The sequence below is a fragment of the Sceloporus occidentalis genome, unplaced genomic scaffold, assembly GCF_023333645.1.
Source record: "Sceloporus occidentalis isolate IW3139 unplaced genomic scaffold, rSceOcc1.0.p SCAF_13, whole genome shotgun sequence".
NCBI classification, from domain to species: Eukaryota; Metazoa; Chordata; class Lepidosauria; order Squamata; family Phrynosomatidae; genus Sceloporus; species Sceloporus occidentalis.
In genome coordinates, this window is record NW_028316993.1 from 3,216,281 (window position 1) to 3,235,139 (window position 18,859).

The 18,859-nt window shown below is 43.5% G+C and overlaps 2 protein-coding genes across 5 annotated transcripts in view; one reads left to right on the forward strand and one right to left on the reverse strand.

The window, feature by feature from the left end:
• Positions 1-12,856, reverse strand: SARS2 (seryl-tRNA synthetase 2, mitochondrial). 2 transcript variants are annotated; one of them, XM_089479452.1, is made up of 16 exons: positions 12,714-12,856; positions 9,919-10,014; positions 9,480-9,509; positions 8,891-9,031; positions 8,355-8,409; positions 7,803-7,866; positions 6,088-6,193; positions 5,224-5,271; positions 4,525-4,633; positions 4,091-4,136; positions 2,807-2,894; positions 2,551-2,663; positions 1,856-1,949; positions 1,173-1,265; positions 951-1,016; positions 1-679 (listed from the first exon to the last, which is right to left on the reverse strand). In XM_089479452.1, exons 1-16 carry the CDS (start codon positions 12,804-12,806, stop codon positions 563-565), a joined length of 1,359 nt encoding a protein of 452 aa, XP_089335578.1. In that variant the 5' UTR covers positions 12,807-12,856; the 3' UTR covers positions 1-562. The 2 variants fall into 2 exon arrangements, with proteins under 2 accessions (XP_089335578.1, XP_089335577.1); XM_089479451.1 differs by lacking the exon at positions 12,714-12,856 and adding an exon at positions 11,237-11,482.
• Positions 8,206-18,859, forward strand: part of LOC149304580 (gastric inhibitory polypeptide receptor-like) — a 20,399-nt gene continuing 9,745 nt past the window's right edge. Inside the window, exons 1-3 of one of the 3 annotated variants that reach the window (XM_089479448.1) lie at positions 8,206-8,280; positions 14,515-14,640; positions 15,259-15,825. The gene's annotated coding sequence lies outside the window, so the exon portion shown is untranslated. Of the gene's footprint in view, positions 8,281-14,203; positions 14,641-15,258; positions 15,826-18,859 lie in introns of those variants that run through there. The other 2 variants (XM_089479450.1, XM_089479449.1) reach the window with 2 other exon arrangements.

Genomic DNA, 18,859 nt, shown 5'->3' on the forward strand with positions numbered 1-18,859 from the left:
TTTATTTTTTCTCTTTAGTGTGCGAGTGAATTGTCTTCTCTGCTTCATTGATGGTCAGTTTATACCAGAAGTAAATTGGTGGAAGGCCAGAATGTCATGCTGTTCCCCTCAACATGTGACCAGAAGTTAAAACAAATAGGATGCCCTGATGGAGAGGGCAGATTCCAACTAACAGAGATATCATGGAGTGGAAAGAGCCCAAAATTAACTCCACCTTCCCTTGTGTGTCTGGTTTCTGCACAAAACAGTAGGAGACAGCTATTTGAAAACCTTCTACAACCCACTAAGGCTGTATTGAGGAGGAAGTTGAACATTTCCCGTTACACAGAGCATGGCCACAAAACTCCAGAATGGAAGTCACTTCACACCAGATTTAAGGCTCCTTTCCAAAGCCATAACTGAGAATACTGTTCCTGCAGCTTTGCTCCTTATCCCCGGCTGCGCAGAAGGAGACGTCCGAAGGCCCCCTCTGCCTTCTCTCCTCAGCAAATGATCTCATGTTTGGGTCTCTCAAATGCTTGAGAAACCTCTAGTTTTCTAGGGCAATCCTACACTTACTGGTTCAGTGTTTTTTGGGCTGGTTTGGACCAATATATTTCAATGTTGCATAACTTGGCTTGATGATCATCTCCATACCCATCAGTGGCTGCAAGGCTTCTGGTACTCGCACACTTCCATCCTTGAGGTAAAAGGGAAAGAGAAAAAAACAGAGCTGGGTTAGGACACTATGAAGGCCCAGTACCTGTAGATGCAACATAAAACATGACCAACAGAGTCTCTGTGGCCTTAATTCAACAATAAGAGGATAGCTATATTTTAGAACATCTTTTCCCCCCACCCTAGGTCTGCCCTGAGACCCTCCCCAAATTGGAATTCAGTCCCTGAGTCAAAAATATAGGTCCCCACCCCCTGCCATATAGACATTTTAAAAACAAAATGCTGGAACAAACCTTGCACTGGTTGGATTCTATAATGGCAATGAGCATCCGGGGGATGGCACAGGCAGTGCCATTGACCTGCCAAGGAATAAAGCATGCTGGAAGAGGTCAGACGTCACTGGCACAAAGGTCCCCTTTGACTTATGTAACCAAGGGGAGTCTTTCCTTCTCCCCTAACCCCTACCCCCTCCAATCTGTATTTCTGCCCACAGATACTGCCCGGGCTGAGCTTACCGTATGTGCATAACGCAACTGCCCTTCCTGATTGTAGTACATGACATTCAGCCTCCGGCTCTGGTAGTCTGTGCAGTTGGAAGCACTGGAGATCTGGCAGGGTGGGGTTGAAAGGAAAAAGGAACACGGTTGTTATGGTAGAGGAATCAAACTAGAGCGTTCTGGGAAATTTCAAAAGAATTTCGCCCATCTACGCTGCAGCCTGACCTATGGAAGAAACAGGACTCGGGGCACAATGAGGCAGATGAAGAGGTGCAGCTTAGTTCTTCACATTTCCTACTACACTGAGTATCAATAGACTGCAAGAAGGGGAGGAGGAAAATTCTGGCCTTCAAGGGAATCTTTCACTTTCACTCTCTGTCTCTTACACACACACACACTCACAAACAGTGCCTCTCTTTACGATCTTCCAAATAAATGAATCGGAGAGTGAAATAATGCACTCAAAAACAAAACAGCAGTGGGGTCATGGAAAGATGCTGCCCTTGGACTTTGGACCTTGCCCTCTTCCACACAAAAACAATAACATTGCACCAAGGAAAGAAATGAACATTATAGACCTGAAACGAACAGGGTTAATACCCTTTACAAAAAAATATATATCTCTGAACCCCAACCATTCCACAAGCACTGCTGCACACCATCCAACCATGTCCTAGTTTCAACCTGACAAAAACACTCACCTCTCCATACTTTCCCCTCCCTGGCATCCAGGCCTCAATGTCGAACTTTCTGTAGGCAGGAAGGCCCAGTTCCTGGGTGGGCATATCAAGAACCCTGTCAGTAAAAAGAGCATGATCAGGCTTGGATGTGTTGGCTATGTTGGCTGGGAATACAGGATAGAACAGTTATCCTGGCTATGGGATTCTAAAAGTCATAGTACAAAACTCAATTTTCCAAGCTTTGAGGCTGACAAACAGTAGCAGTCCCTCTCGTTTGGAAAACCCTGCCCAAAGAGGCACCTACCTTTATCTTTTGGGGATCAAGCAAAGGGTCTTTTGAGAGCCAGCATGGTATAGTGGAGTGAGTGGTGGGCTAGGACTCTGAGAGAATAGGATTCAAATTCCTGCTCAGCCATGGAAACCAGCCTTGGGCAAGTCCCACTCTCTCAGTCTCAGAGGAAGGCAGTAGTAACTTCCTCTGAACAAATCTTGCCAAGAAAATCCCATCAGAGGTTTGCCTTAGAGTCATCAAAGGCGGAAACAGGAAGAAAGCTTTTGCTTTCTCTCAAACCTTGTACATTCAAAATAGAACACTCTGGCCTGCTGTGACCACTGGTTGTCTCACTTAGCAGACCTTCTCCCCCACACCTGCTCACTGCCACAAGTGGCCAGCATGGATCCCATAGGTAACATTGGAAATCTGCACCCCTCCTCACTTGAAGTGTAGCCCCAATTCAGAAAAGAGCTCTTTCTGCAAAGTCAGAAATTCCTCTAGCAAGGCTGCACTTTCCAATCCAGTCTCATTGGCAGTAACTCCAAACATTTCCACCTGAGTTGTAAGAAAGAAAGGGGTTAGTTAGCCACAGAGTTAGGGGAACATGTACCCCTTTACCCATCCATCCTAAGATACATTCATGATATGGAGTCCACCATCCCTCCCCCTACTACTTTTCCCATTTAACAATGCCTTACCTTGGCAAACTGGTGCACTCTATACAGACCCCACGGATCCTTGCCTGTGTCTGTTTCAGCTCTGTAACACGTGCTTGAACATACCGTTCTGGCCAAGGCAAAAAAAATCATGATTCATTAGCCAATAGTCAAGACAGCAGAAGGCACAGAAATAAACAGCAGCTAAAACTGGGCATGGGTATACCACAATGCCCTAGGAGGACAAAATGCCACTTCCTGAAAAGTCTCAACTTTCATGTAAGTCAAACAACTTTCTATCCCTCATGACTGCAAAAGTATGCTTGAAAATAGTTTAGGAGCTAGAAAGGTCGCCAAGGAAGGTTATCAGCAGCATGTTTTTCTTTGGTGATGGTGGTGGGGAAGTTTGAAGAAAAAAGCCCTTTGATACCACAGCTCCTTGTCTCGCTGTACATTAAGAGGAAAACAAGAATAAAATATGAAGAGAAGAAATGGGTGTTTGCCAAATGTATTCATGATGCAGAACCCAGCTGGTCTTGGTGAAGGCTTCAAGTTGCATGGGTGCGGGGAAAAACTAAGTTCATTTTAAGTGCAAAAGTACATACAGTCCTGACTGACTGCCAGATCTCTGCACTAAGACCCAGCAATTTTTCTAGGAGGAAAGGTCAGGAATTACACAATTTCCTTGTGCCAACACTGGTCTCAATCTGACATCCCTTCAGTATAGTATAAATATCCACATGCGGACAAGGACTACACTGAGCCATATACCCTCCCCTTGACATACTGTAAAACCTCTGAAGTCACTCCACAAGGCCATTCCATGCTTCTTAGAAAGCGAGCATCATTGGAGAAGTGGCTGACTATTTCCTCATAGCCAGATGCACAATGACTACAGAAGCACTGAGACTCCTGGAGAACACCCACTAATATCAGTATTGATGCCATCATTGACCATTCAGCTATGAAGATGTAGCCAGATACTTCTTCAACTCTGTCTCTTGCCACGAAGCACAGTATGGCAGTGCAGGGCAGCTTTAAGCACTTTATGGTAAGTCGAGGTGGATTACCAACCCTGCAAAACCAACTAACCTATGATGCGAAGGGAGGAGTTGGGTAAGCCTGATTGAAGCCAACCATTCACAGCTCAGGGAATGCTGTGAAGGTGGGCCTGATAGAAAGAAAGGACACAAAACTAAAGCTTATCTCTGACAGAAGGCAAACTGGAGAAAGATGGCCTAGACAGAGAGAGATAGGGGAAAGATGGCCTAAAGCTGACTCTCGTGTGGACTAGCTCCTGATTATTCCACCAAAGGAAATCCTCACCTGACAGGCATATCTTTGAGATCTACTGCATGATCCATGAAGTACCCTGGTGGGAATAAAAAGAAGTCGAAAAGGATTTGGCTAAGAAATAGGGGACATAAAACAATTTCTTCCTCCTTCTACCCACCCCCCACCCTCTTTCTCACTGAAGATAAAGACAGAAAGAGGTAGTCTTAACCATTCATGCTTAATGTTTTTAACACATCAGAGTTTCACTTCCACATTTTCAACCATTTACTCTCCACTGAGAATCTGAGGATGTGTGAAATAATATATATCCAGAATGCTCAAACTGAAAATAAATCCCTGGATGCCTTATCTCACTCAATTACGTTTCCTAAGCTCTGGATTGCAACTCTCATAATTTGTAGGCATTCTTTTCCCTAGAGGTCCTCTTCCACCCACAGGCTAAAACTTCTCCCTTCTAGTTTTACCTGCAATTCCAACCTCAGATGTGCCTGCCAGACTCAGGTCTTCAAAGCGGGAAGGGTCTATGTTGTACAGCTGGGAGGGACTGGCATCAGAAAGCATGCCACATCCTTCCTGGTGAGGAGAAGGACAAAGACACCACACATGTGATATTGCCCAGGGCAACATGCCATTTGGCCTATTCAGGTATCCAGGGCACAGCCACTGACACAGATTTGTGTAGGAACCTGGCAGGAAGGTAAGTAATGCTAGCTGAAGCTGGCAGAGAAAAGAGGGCAAATAAAAGACCAGTGGGGAACCTCAAGCCCTGGAACCAAATTTGGCCCTTTTGGGATGCAAATCTGGCCCTCTAGGATTCCCCCAGATGGCAGCCTCTTCTTTACATTTCTGTTCAGATCATTCATAACACTCTCTTCTGTGAGCAGCTAGGTCCTCACTAGGTCTCAATGACTTAATAAGAGAACAACTGCCTATAGGCTTTGTAAATGCCAAGGAAGTACTAAGACTTAGAACCATAGCTCATCTTTCCCCAGCCCTCCATAGCATTGGCAGGAGCAGCAGACAGCAGGGATGCTCAAGGTGCATGCATGCATGTCCATGCACACACACATGGTTGACAGAAACATCCTTAGAGTTGCACAATATTGCTGCCCTGGAAGCTTTCACAGCACAGAAAGAAAAGGGAAAGGGGAAAGAGTACTCACAAACACAGCTCCTTTAAGCAGGTCTGGAACACTCATTGGGATGAAGCCCTACAGTAAAAACAAAGAAAAGGCAAGCAGCTGCAGAAACACGGTGTCATGCCATTGCACCGGGCTTCTCATTTGTCCCTACATATTACAATATAACTATATTTATATATGTACTAGCTTGCTTTAAAGCCCATGTTTCCTACCTTCATTATACTTTATTTGAATTATGTAGTAAAGAGGTCTTAAACCTAAAGGTAAACAGAGACACAGACAGGGTGATTGTGCTAGCCCTGGGGCTGAGCAAGAATTTTCTTCCTCTGTCTTGGGCAAACAAGAGAGGGCTCGCACACCCCCAAACCTGTGAACATAATCCCATAAATTCTGGAAGGCTAACCTGTTTTGGGACATAACCCCCAAAGGAAAGACCCATTCTTGAGAAAGAGAACCAATGGGTTCAAATTACAACAATTTTCACCTAAACATTAGGAAGATTTTCTTGACTGTAAGAACTGTTTGGAAGTAGAATGGACGATTTCAAAGAATGGTGGACTCTCCATCTTTGGATGACTTTAAACAGGGGATCATCCAGGAGCGCTTTAGTTGTGTATCCCTGCATGGCCCCTGTGGTTCCCTTCAACTACAAGATTCTAATTTGGTGGGCCCCTAACCAACTCAGTGGCTCGCTTTATGGCTGATAATTGCTGGGAAATGTGGCCACAAATACTAGACAAGGCACACCTCGGACAGGCCTAGCCTTGCACGTTTTACATGTCCTTGTACAATATTACTGAACCAAAAGGAGTTATATTTAAAAAGGTAAGAGATATCTAGTAGGAAGTGCTGTTTTGTACAGTTAAGACACATCATTTTCTGTACCTTTTTCATTAATTTGTTGAGAGCAAACTGTACCAGGGCTTGCTGGAGCATGGCTCCTGCCCCACGAAGGTAGTATGACCGGTTACCAGAGACATGTGACAGGCGCCTGGAACAGTAGAAGAAGAGAAGGAGAAATATATTAATGAGTTTCTTGGGATGTAGCCTGATTTGCTCCTGTGAGCTCTCCCTGTTTTGGGGTGAAGTGCAGATAATCTATGAAGCCCCTTCCAGGTTCACAAACAGCTTAAAGACAAAATCCTTGGCATTTCTTTGCTCTCTGACACAATTAGCCTAAAAGTGCAGATGAGGACCAAACTTCTTTTTTTATGTGCTGTAAGAAATGTACATACTGCACAGGTTTATTGTCACAAGATGTGAATACAAACTGTGCATGCATGCTAACACAAATAAGTCAGTTTTAAAAGAGCTGCTAGATTCATCACCCCACTGTCAGAGTTCTTATTCTTCTTAATGGTGAAATAAACAAACAGTCCAAGGAAAACAGTACCAAAAAGTAACTTTCCCAAACTCTGCCTTAGCTTATGTGCTGCCAACATGTTACGTGCTTGGCATTCAGAGGACCACCTGCCAAACCAGAGTCAGATTGTACTCTGAAACAACCACCTGCAGCTACACAAGAGTACTAACTCATTTGAGTTCAGAACAAGATCAACCTTCTTCTATGAGAGGCAAGCCTACCTGTCCTGCTTGCTTTGCCCCAGGGCTAGAGAGAACTTTGTGAAATTGGGAAAGGAGAAGAAAGAAGATTTCTGTTGGAAAATCCCAGGGGGCAAAAGCTTCAGCTCAAAGGGAAAATATGAAATATTTATTCCTGTTCTGGGAAGGAGAGGGACTTGCAATCAGTTAATGGGTGCGTGCAGAGTCTGGAAATAACTGCTCAAAAGGAACCAGGCAGAAATACAGGTGGAGTATTCTGTCCTGTCTGGATCAAATCCAAAGCTTCATTTGGTAAATACTCTGGGTCCTGTAACCAATCAGCCCTTTTCAATGCTCCTTCTACCCACACAAGTATGATGGAACAATAACTTTTCCTAATGTGTTTTCAGGAAGTGCTGATCTTAAACGGACTGAAACTGGCTTCCATGGATTTTGAACTCATTCTTCAGAAGCACTGATAGAGTACAGCATTAAGCCACAGGTATTTAAGAACAGTTGTGGGAGTGGGATCAGAGTGTGATGGGATACAGATAGATGCAAACTGAGACCCTAGTAATCAAATTTCAAAGAAGTGTATAAGGTGACGCAGGTCTGTCAAGCAGCTAGACTGTGTGAAAGTCTTTTTAGATTGTAAGCCTGAGGATGGGGAACTGTCTAATTAACAATTTTGTACGCTGATCTGACAGCATTTCTAAAGAGCAAGGTATACATACAATAAATAAATAAAATTCAGTGGTGACAACATATGCACGAACATGGCAGCACATCCATGTGCATGCATTGCCATTAAATAACATGGGGCATGGTGATCTGCAGGCGATCAAATCTGTGAATATTCAAGTATTTTTTAAAACGTTTCTCTGCCAGTAGATGGCACAACTGCTCCATATTCTTCAGCTTAAAGAAAAAGTAATACATGCTGTCTATCCAGTTCCTTTTCAGAATGCCCTATAAAATATTTGAGTGGGGTGAGAAAGACAGAGATTGCCTGTTAATAGTGATCCTCCATTATAAAGCCCACAGTCTCTCATACTGACCTTTGCCTTATGATTCCCAGTTCTTCTCCAAGTTCCAGATGTCCTTTCACCTGGAAGTCAAATGCTGTTTAAAACAAAAAACAGAGCAGAGAGGTAAAAACAATGAAACCAAGAATAAGAGGAGGCTGCCAACAGGTCTAACTGTTCAAGGAGGGGTAGAAAGCTCTGGCAAACCTGGAGGCAACTTTTTTGACCCCCTTATTGCCATGCTTAGAAATGGGCGAAAAATACAGAACAATCAAAACCAGAAGTGGCTGGACATCTATGTCTGGCTTTGATTGGCAAGGATGGCACAGACTGAGAGCTCCTGTGCTCTGTGCCATCCTTGGAGCTCTCTATAAGCAGAAAAGTAAATTTTGTACTATTTTTCTTTCCCGAAGAAAGAGGCTTCATGGGAGTCTCAGAGAGGCCAAAAACATTGTTAGGCCTGCCTGCAACCACATATCTCCGTGGCAGTAGAGAACGGGCAAACTCTATGGTAAGCAGGGAAGGGAGTTTGGCAACCCTGACCTCACCCCTTGCAAGCTGAGGATCCCCTTTCCTACTTCTTACCTGGTTTCGTTCCAACTGTCTCCACCACTTTCGCTTGGCTCTCGTCTCCAATTGGCTGCAGGAATGAAAGGTTAGAGGGTAACGCACACAAAAATGAGATGAGCTATTTCTGTTCTTGCCATGGGAATTACTACTGCCTTCAAACAAAACAGTTACATTGGCAGGCTTAGGAACTCTTATGGGATGGGAGAACACAGAGGGTCCCAAATTTGCAGCAAGATTTGAGCTTATCTATACTATTAATAGTGACATTGAAGCTATTCACAGCAATTCATATTAAGAGGCCACACATTTCCCCATTCAGAGGTTGTGTTGGTGTAAAATTGTGAGCTTCCCCAAATTATTTTTGGCCACAAAGAGACCCATGAGTGCTCCTGTTTTATCTGCAGTGGAGGGACTGATTGAGGTAACCTCAACAAGGGGAGTATGTTCAACTAAAGAGGCACTATTGGATCTTCCTGGCCATGTCTCCAAATGTTAGGATGCTTTGCCCATTCCGAGCCCCTACATCTTCCGGGTTCTACACGTCTCTTTACCACATCAGGATGGGTCCTGTTGGGCAGCCTGAGGGCAAGCAGGTAGTATTTTTCATCCAGTTCCACCTCCTCCTGACGCAAGGCATTGAGACGAAGGCGGAGATCCCTCCCTTGCTTCCGCAAGGCATTGTAAAGAGGGAGCTGGACAGGAAAAGAGAAGGAAGACCATCAGAGTCGCATTAGCTTGGATTAAAGAAACAAGCCTCAGTCCAAATGTTTAACAGCACCACGAAAAGGAGAGGAACTCTTGGGAAAAGTGGGTAACAGGGTACTTTCTCAGAGGAATTGATTTTTGGCTTAATTAACTTCAATTTCCAAGTCAACTTGGATACAAACAACTCCTTTGCATCTCTCAGTACCAGCTGCTGTGGCATGCCACCAGGAGGGTTTTTTAGTCCTGCTTTGGAGCTTCCCACAAACAGGGCATAAAAGGAAATAAAATGCTTCCCTGTTGCCCTTGCCAGTACAGGCAATGGTACTGAATGCTAGAAGTTGCAGTCCAACATATGGAGGACCACAACATTCCTACTTCTGCTACAAATTTGATTTAGTTTATGTAGTTAAAAAGAAAGAAAGAATATATCCTTACTGATTGCAAAGTATTGCTGTCTTGAGTTTTCTGTAAAAAAAGAAGGCAAAACAGTAGGTAAAGAGGGTTTTTTAAAATTCAAAATGTTATAATTAGAAACAGTTAATAATAATAATAATAATAATAATAATAATAATTTATTTCTATACCGCCCTTCTAAGCAGCACTCAACTCAAAATATCTACAAATGGTTCTAGCTCTAACAAAACTACACAACAAACCTAATAACCAGGATTTAGGGCTAGACATTCCCACTGCCTATTTCTTAAAATAAACCCAATTTTTCCAATTCTCGTGTTTGCAACAAAACCCAAACTAGATATAATCAACAATGAGACATACACTCAGTTATGTATGTTTTACACTTATTTACACATTTTCACTAGCACTGGTCATGTTTCATGGATTTTCCATGACAGTCACCATCTTATGGACTTACCACAAGATTTCGCACACTTTCAGCAACTTTCTCTTTTTCAGCTTCGTATTTTGCAATCTCCTCTTGCACTTCAAGCAGTTTCTGCCAGGTAGCAACCTGGTCGGCCATCGAATTAAAGGGATAAAAAATAACACAGCCCAACTTTAATTTCATAAGATTATTAAAGAAGAGAAAAAGTAGACATGGGCATGTGCCCTCCTACTTGAAACTACTGTACCAAAGAGAGAGAGAGAACAATGGGAAGCAGCAGTGTGTTGTTTATATTGTGTTTAGGCATAAATTTGGAAGCTCTTCCCAAAACACTCCAAACACTTGGGAGCCACAAAACGCTGACAAGGTTTCTGTGTATTTAACTGCTTCATGACTAGAGAAAAGGCAGATATTAACACAAGGTACACCTGAAGATTTTGGAAACCCCATAATCACTCAGTATCAGCCATGCCAGTTAGAGTGGATGGAAGCTATAGAGCAAGTACATTTGGGGGGTCAACAGTGGCTGATGATTTATTTAGCAGACACAGCATTGCCCAAGAACAGCATCGCAAGGGAAGAAAAAAGGTTGACCCACTAAATTCTGGCACACAGACAAGGCAAAGCAACTCTGCCTTAACAGAAAAGGAAACAAGCATTAATGGGACCAGACTGCCTTTGACACAGGCTCAGAAGTACACTCCACCTCATTATTATTTCATAGATTCTGCCGTGAGGAAACATGAGGAAACAGTAGCCCAGTCCTGAGAGGAGGGAGGCTCTACCTCGGTGACACAGAAGTTATAGCAACAGCAAGGACATTTCAATACAGCTTATCAGTGAAACAGCGTTTCCTAAGCAGTTGACAATCTGTAAGACAAATTGTCCCCATCAAGCTGGGTATTCATTTTACCAACCTACAAAAGGATGGAGGGCTGAGTGGACCCTGGAGCCCTGCCTGGGATCAAACTCACAACCCGTCCCCAGGTACAATTCCTAGCATCTCCAAGTACCACTAGTAAATGTCAGACCTTGGAAACATTACTGGTTAGAGGACTGGGGGAGTTGCAGTCCAACAAAATTACTCCTCTAGGGATGCATCGACACCAGTGATCCCCAAACTCTGGTCGTCCAGGTGTTTGGGACTTCGGCTCCCAGAAGCCTCTGCCATGTTGGCCAGTAGTCTGGGATTCTGGAAGCTGTAGTCCAAAACCCCTTAAAGAGCACAGTTTGGGGACCACTAGTGTAGAGGCACCCTCTAAGCAATGCTGAGGCCCAAAGGCCAGCTGTCTGCTTCGGCCTAAGGGGCTTTCCCATGGCCCAGCCTTTCCCAGTCCAGCCAACTCACAACATGGCGGAGGTCCTGGGGTCCCAGGGGCCCCTTCCGCCTCTCCAGCTCCTTCTCGGCCTCGCCCAGCCGCCCCTTCAGGGCCTCCACGTCCAGCCGGGGCCTCGCTGTCCAGCCGTCCCTCGCGTGGTCGTAGAGGCGGCTTCTCACCCCGGCCGAGGCCGCCCGGCTCCCCTTCCAGAGCCCCCCTCGCAAGGCTAAGCAACGCCGCCCCAGACCCCGGCAGAGCCCTATGGGCGCCGCCATCTTGGTTGGTCATGTGACACGGAGAGGGCCCGCCAATGGCAGAGCGCGCCTCGGCGACGTTCCAATCAGAACGCAGCCGGGCCCGCCTCCGCTCGATCTGGTTGCCATGGAGATGTTGGGCCTACAAAGTGTGAAGGAAGCCAGGAGGAGCCAAACTTTATTGGATGTTCAAACACTAATAAAGCTCTGACGCCTCAGAGTTCCTGTGTGTCGAAATGCAACCTTTATTACATACAATAGCCATAAAATTCAGCAATAAAGCATTTATATCATTCTGTCACGGAACCATCTTTTTCCTCTCCACCCCCATAAACCCCCCCCCCACACACACACTCTCTCTCTCTCTCTCTCTCTCTCTCTCACACACACACACATATATATACTGTATTTCATTTATATATACATATACATGTATACAATTTTGTCATGGAACCATCTTTTCAGGCCTCCCCAACCCCATCCCATAAACAACAATATACTACACACACACACATACACTGCATTTTATATATAGTGTGTGTACATATATTCTATGTGTGTGTGTGTGTATATAAATATATATATATATATACATACAATTGTGTCATGGAACCATCTTTTCAGGCCTCCCCACCCCATAAACAACAATATACTACACCTACACACACACACACACACTGTATTTTATATATAGTGTGTGTACATATATATAGTACTCTGTGTGTGTGTGTGTATATATATATATATATATATAGTCATGGAACCATCTTTTCAGGCCTCTCCACCATAAACATCTCTCTCTCTCTCTCTCTCTCTCTCTATATATATATATATATATATATACACACACACACACACACACGCCCTATAGTATATCGTGTGTGTGTGTGTCTGTCTGTCTGGCTGGCTGGCTGGAAGGAAGATAAAGATATTACAATGCCTCTTTATGGCAATCTTCTTTTCTTATCCCAACCTTTTAAAACCTGTACTCTTCAAACCAGCATTTTTATTCCAGCGTCACATGTATTTTTATAGCTATGTTATGTATTTCTTTTCAAAATTATCTCTGCTGGTTTGTTCTTGTACTGCAGCTGTTTTTAATATATATTTTAACACCTCCCTTCCTTCTTTTTATCCTAAACCTTTATTTTAAAGGTTTTGGGTCTGTAACCAAGTCCTTTCAGATTCCTTTGTGATGAGCCATTCCACTAAAGGATATTGTATATTCATGCTGAATCCATTATTTCCCTACCTCTTGGGATCCCCTTTGTAATTCCACAAACAAAGCTGACATTTCCAAGCCCGAGTCCGTAAATAGATGCGAAAGCATTGGCAATTTTGTCATCTTCTTTAAAAACCAGTCATTTTATTAATGTGTTTATGTGCCTTTTTCTCTTTTCTCATCCACTTTCCCAAGGGTGTTTCCTATACTCACGCGTGACTTCTGCTCCTAGACCCAGGCCCCCAAATAACACCCTTTTGAGTTTATTTTCGGACTACGAAATGAGAAACCTTTAACCCCGCAATGGAGTGGGAGAAACCATCCACCCCACAATCGATTGGGAGACTTATTATTATTTGACTCAACTCAGTGATCATGAAGAACGCACAGAAGAACTCCAGGTTCAATAAGGCCCATATCGCCAACATTTCATGGATGAAAAGCAGGACAGATGTGGCTAAGAAGCAGCAGAATGTGGTCAAACTGGCAAAAATTATTAATGAGGCAGAACAGACAAGCTAGGAAGGCTTACAGCAGTTTGCTTTTTGCCTGAGCCTACTGGGAAGGTCAAGATTTCACCATCTTGCTGGATATCAGCAACATTGATGCGAACAATTATATACTACTTCACATCAGGTGGTCTTTTGGTGCTAGATCTTGCCTTCTTCAATCTGGTGCCTTTCAATGTGCTAGATTATAATTCCCATCGTCCCCCACCTACATGAAGATTAATGGGTTCATTGTTTTATTGCATGTGGGGTCATGGTCTAGGGCACTGGTTCTCTACCTATCATCCTGTAGATGTTATGGACTTCAAATCCCAGAATCCCTGCCCATTAGGCATATTGGCTGAGGCTTCTGGAAGCTGAAGTCCAAAAACATCTGGAAGTCCAAAGAAAACTGGTCACTTGGACTCACATCATCAGATGCATGCAGCATTATTATTTATGCATTTAATTATTTATTTATGTAATTATTATATTAATTATTATATTATATTCATTTGTGTCCCGCTTTTCTCCCAAAATTGGGACTCAAAGCGACTTGCAGTCTAAATATTTATAATTATTCTCAGTCTTAGGTCAAGGAAGATCAATTGTAAACCATGGGACCAAATTACAACAAAGTTGTCACTGTTCACAATTCTACGGCTGTGTCTGCACTGCAGAAATAACCCAGTTTGACACCATTTTAACCACCATGGCTCATTGCTATGGGATTCTGGGGCTTGTGGTTTTGTGAGATATTTAGTCTTCTCTGTCTGAGAGATTGCCTGCCAAAGCAAACTACAAATCCCAGAATTAAAGTGGTGTCGGAGTGAATTATTTCTGCAGAGCGGATGCAGCCTCGGTTAAGCTTCGTTAGACAATACACACAGAGTAAACATTTACAAGAGCGGAAGTGGATGCTAACATAACAATCCAGGCTTTGTGTTAATTATCACTCGAAGTGAGAAAGGAAACCGTCTTCTGGGTTTAAGCCTAAGCAAACAGAATCAAACCTCTAGATAAGAGAGATACATGATGCTCCTAACACACTGAATTGATGACTCTTCTTGGCTTATAAGTGGGTTGTCCATGCTATTAACAAAGTACAATTAGAGCATATGGGAGGTTAGGAGTTCCTGGAAGACAGGATTTTATCTTCTAGCAGCACAGCAAGAATAGCCTGGTTTCTAGGGAGCTCCGGTATAAAAGATATAATTAATGTCAATAAGCAGTACTTAATTTGAAGAAAGGGTCAATCCTCTCCCTTGTTTTGAAAGCGAAAGCTGCTAGTTTCTAGATTAGGCATCTAATTTTTAATCACTTCTTCCCTCTGTGTCTTTCAGAGCAACTCAGAATGGTCGAAATCAGCAAATGAACATGGTTATCGTCTGGCTAAAAACACCACCTTCTGCTTTCCGCAAATTATGCTGCTTTAAAAGCACAGGCTCAGAGGAGCCAATTTTTTTCTGGTAAGTTGGCACCCTAACTATAGAAACTAACCATGAGGAGGAGAAAAGTGTATGTATTGCAAAGGTAGGAAAGATGTTTTTTATCTATTGTTACATAAATGCAACCTGGCTTGACATATCTGGACTATGCCAACAGGGTCCTGAGTACAAGGTTTTTGCTAATGTTTGGGGGCAATTAGCTTACAGTTGTAAACCGCTTAGAGACTGCTTCGTTCAATATGAAGCGGTATATAAATGAAGCTACTATTGCTATTGTTGTTAAGCCTGGATTATGATTCTGGAGACTAGAGTTTGAATTCCAGCTTGGCCACAGAAACCCACTGGGTGATCTTGGGCAAGTCACACTCTCTCAGCCTCAGAGGCTGGCAATGACAAGCTCCCTCTGAAGACATGTGCCAAGAAAACCCCATGATAGCTTCACTGTATGGTAGCCACAAGTCAGGAACCTTTGCCAAGAAGACCCCATGATAGGTTCGCCTTATGGTTGCCATAAGTCAGAAACCAAGGCACACTACAACAGCAAACCCCAAAATAAAAACAAGTACTTCCCCCTCTTTTATCTTGTATATTCTCCTCTATCCTCCCCATTTTTTTTCTTTCTTCCTTCTCTCCTTCAAGGAATAAACTAAACACCCACAGAGTGCAACTCTTGTAATGGCAGATATCTCACTTTGGGGTGACATTTTCCTGCGTTGGTTCATTTTTTGCACCTTTTCCCCTGACCTTTGAAAAGTAAACATCCACAGCCTGCCTTTCCACTAATGGCGCATACAATGTGCTGTGAGTTATTCCTCGCCTCCACAAGCTGGACTCCCCTTAGCAGCCCTTCATTTCTGTGTATGAGACTAGATGAGGTTCAAAACAGCCAAGAAGCATCTTAGAGGATGCGCAACCGCAAAGCCCCAGAGGGAGATGCACATGCGACACACGTTCCATGGGTCCCAGAGGGAGAAGTTGAGAGAACCTCCACCTCCTGGTACTTCTTTGCCCCCATCCCTCTTCCTCCCATCACCATCATCATCATCATCCCCCTCATTCTACTTCTCATATGTCACCCACTCCTCCTGGCAAGGCGGGGGAGAAAGTGCCTTTAAACCCCAAGCAGTGCCAACCCAAGCAAGATCGGAGACGGATGGCAAAGAGAGGCAGGAGGAAGGAGAGAGAAATCACACTCACCTTTTGCAGGTAAGAGAGCTGGTTGCCTTTTCATTCTAGTAAACAGAGCAAGACTTTGGGTCTGTTTTTCTTTTGTGCTCAGTGGCACATGAAGTGTGTTTCTGTGTGTTCATCTTTGATGGCTGCCTCTGGTCTTAAGTTCTGAATTTGAGCACACTTTGGGATGTTTGTGAAGGCCTTGGCATCTTCCCGGTTCATTTCGTTTCTTTTATTATGGCAAATAGCCGGCATAATAAATCCAATAAAGACATTACAAAATAATCAACTAGGTATAATGCAATGGGAAGTGGGGCTGGGGGAGGAAAACCTTTCTTCTTTCTTTCTTTCTTTCTTTCTTTCTTTCTTTCTTTCTTTCTTATGCTTTTAGCCACAACCCTGTTCCAAAACTGTTAGTAGCGAGATGATAATGTTATTATGTCCTTAATAGCCCAGTTTTTGTAGACATCAAGAGATAGGGAGAGTTCAGCAATATCACTAGTTAATGCTTACAGAGGTGGGATAAAAAAACAACTTGTCAACTGTGATAAGGTATATCCCTGAAACTGCATTCAGCCTGGAGCTTGGAAAAGTTATTTTGGTGGAAGAAGCGTCTATTCTGCTATTCTGGGGGATTTGGAAAGATGCAGTTCCCAAAAAGGAACGTTTATTTCCAAGCACTGAAACCGATGGATGTATAGTTTGGAGTAGAGAGCCCATGTAAGGATTACAGGGGTGTATCCACACTGCAGAAGTAATAAAGTTTGGCACCACTTTAACTACCACGGTTTAATGATATGAAATTCTGGGAATTGTAGTTTGTCGTGGCGCTGGATTTCTCTAAAGAGAAGGCTAAATGTCTCATTAAACTGCAGTTCTAAGAATTCCATTGGACTGAGCCATGACAGTTAAAGTGCTGTCAAACTGGATCAATTCTGCAGATGCAGCCAATCTTGGACTAGGGAGACCAGGTTTGTAATAATCATTTGGTCATGGAAACCCACTGCGTATTCCATGATATGTTATGTTCTTTCAAGAAAATCCTATGCTCATGGAGTTATAAAGAGTTCCCATGAAGAGGAATTCATTTGAAGGCATGTAACACAAGAGCCGGCATGTTGTAGTGATCGAGTGTTGGAATAGGGACTCTGGGAGACCAGGGTTCGAATCCCACTCTGCCATGGAAACCCACTGGGTGACCTTGGTCATGTCACACACTCTCAGCCTCAGAGGAAGGCAATGGCAAACCTCCTTGGAAGAAACCTGGACAAGAAAACCTCACAATCGCCATGCTCAAAAACAATTTGAAGGCACTCAACAACCACATTTTTGGAGTAGTGACATTAGAAAAATGATGAGATTTGGTTGTGAGTAAAATTGCTTTGGACTGGCCATAAGAAGGCAGGATGAGGGCCTCTTATTAGCGTACAGTATTTATTTTTTGCAACTGATTAACTTAATGTTTAAGAAAAGACACAGTACAGAACTGTTTCTGGTCCTGATGTATTGGTCTTTCCGACTATTCTGGTTTCTGCCTGGCTTTCTCCCCACCCCCATTTTTTTAATCAAATAAAAAGATTTTTATTTAGTTTATACATGAGAAGCAGACAGGAGATGTCTGTCTGCCTCCCTGGCCACAGCGAGGAGAAACACACAACAGAGAAAAGACCTGGAAACAGTCGTGGAAGTGAGCCAGTTGTAGGAGCGCGTTGGTGTCAGATGCTGAGCAGGAGTACAAAAAGTGCACCAGGAATGATAAGAGTTTAAATGATCTGAAAGTATGTGTAAGCTGCCATCCTCATCCTGCTGTGGGAGAGGTTATTAATTTTTGCAACTGGGGCCTAAGTGGGGTATTTTACTTTAATTATTTATTTAAAAGACATTCCCACTTACAAATAAATCGCTTTGTGATCCAAATTGATGGATCGGTTCGGTAGCAGAACCTGGATTCACACTACATTTGCCCCGATCGCATTTTCCTGCTGCAAAATAAAATAAGAGAACCCACTTGCAGTTCACATTGACGAGTGAATTGATTCAAAATGGACCCGCTCCAGCCGACCAAAGGGCAAATTTAAATCGATTCCGATCCGCATCTGGTTCATGCTTGCGCGGAATTGATTCATCCAAAAAGACATGGGGGAAAATCAGCAGCAAAAAAACCCGGGTTAAATGGGTCTGGTCCGTGGCTCCCCTCTACGAATCGTTTAAGCAATTTGGTTCAATTGCGAACCATGGTCATTTAAACTGGTTTAAACCAATTTGTGATCCGGTTTAAAAAGTAGTGACAATGAAGCCCTGGTCTGTAAATCTACAGTGCTATATAAATAAAGTTTAATAATAATAATAATAATAATAATAACAATAACATGGGAGACAAAGCAATGTGGCAAATGTATCATGGGGCTTTCGTGGCAAGAGTTGTTCAGATTAGGTTGAGCATTGCCTTCCCCTGAGGCTGAGAGAGTGTGACTTGCCCAAGGTTGTGGAGTTCATGGCCAAGTTGGGAATCGAACCCTGGTCTCCAGAGTCATAATCCAGCACTCAAACCGCTATGTCCTATTTGCTCTCACAATGGTGCATCTGCACTGTAGAAATAATGCAGTGTGACACCTCTTTAACTGCCACGACTCCATCCTACACAGAATCTGCTTCTTTCCAGCCAGACCCAACCCTTGGACCTCTAACTCCAAGCTACATAGAGAGAGAGAGAAGTTAAAATGTAAGTGTCCTAAAAATAGGTCCTTCCCATCTCATCCGCTGCTGCTCCTGAGGGTTCTCACGGGAACCGGATCCCAACAAAGCAGCGCTGGTGATGGCTGAGTGAAGCAGGATACTTTGTCAAGATGGGAAGAGGCTGGAAATGGAAGGGACGGCCTTTCTTTTCCTTCCATGCTAAGTTTGGATGAGCAATTCCATAGGAGGGTGACCAAAATGGTGATGGGTCTGGAAACCATGCCCTATGAGGAGCAACTTAGGGAGCTGGGTATGTTTAGCCTGGAGAAAAGAAGGTTAAGAGGTGATATGATAGCCCTGTTTAAATACTTGAAGGGGTGTCATATTGAGG

Coding starts and splice junctions, on each gene's coding strand:
- SARS2 (XM_089479451.1), bottom strand. CDS start 11,482: ATGGCGGCGCCCATAGGGCTCTGCCGGGGTCTGGGGCGGCGTTGCTTA. Junction 9,032..9,479: donor ACAGCAATACTTTGCAATCA/GTAAGGATATAT, acceptor TTTCCTGTCCAG/CTCCCTCTTTACAATGCCTT. Junction 1,017..1,172: donor AGTTGCGTTATGCACATACG/GTAAGCTCAGCC, acceptor ATTCCTTGGCAG/GTCAATGGCACTGCCTGTGC.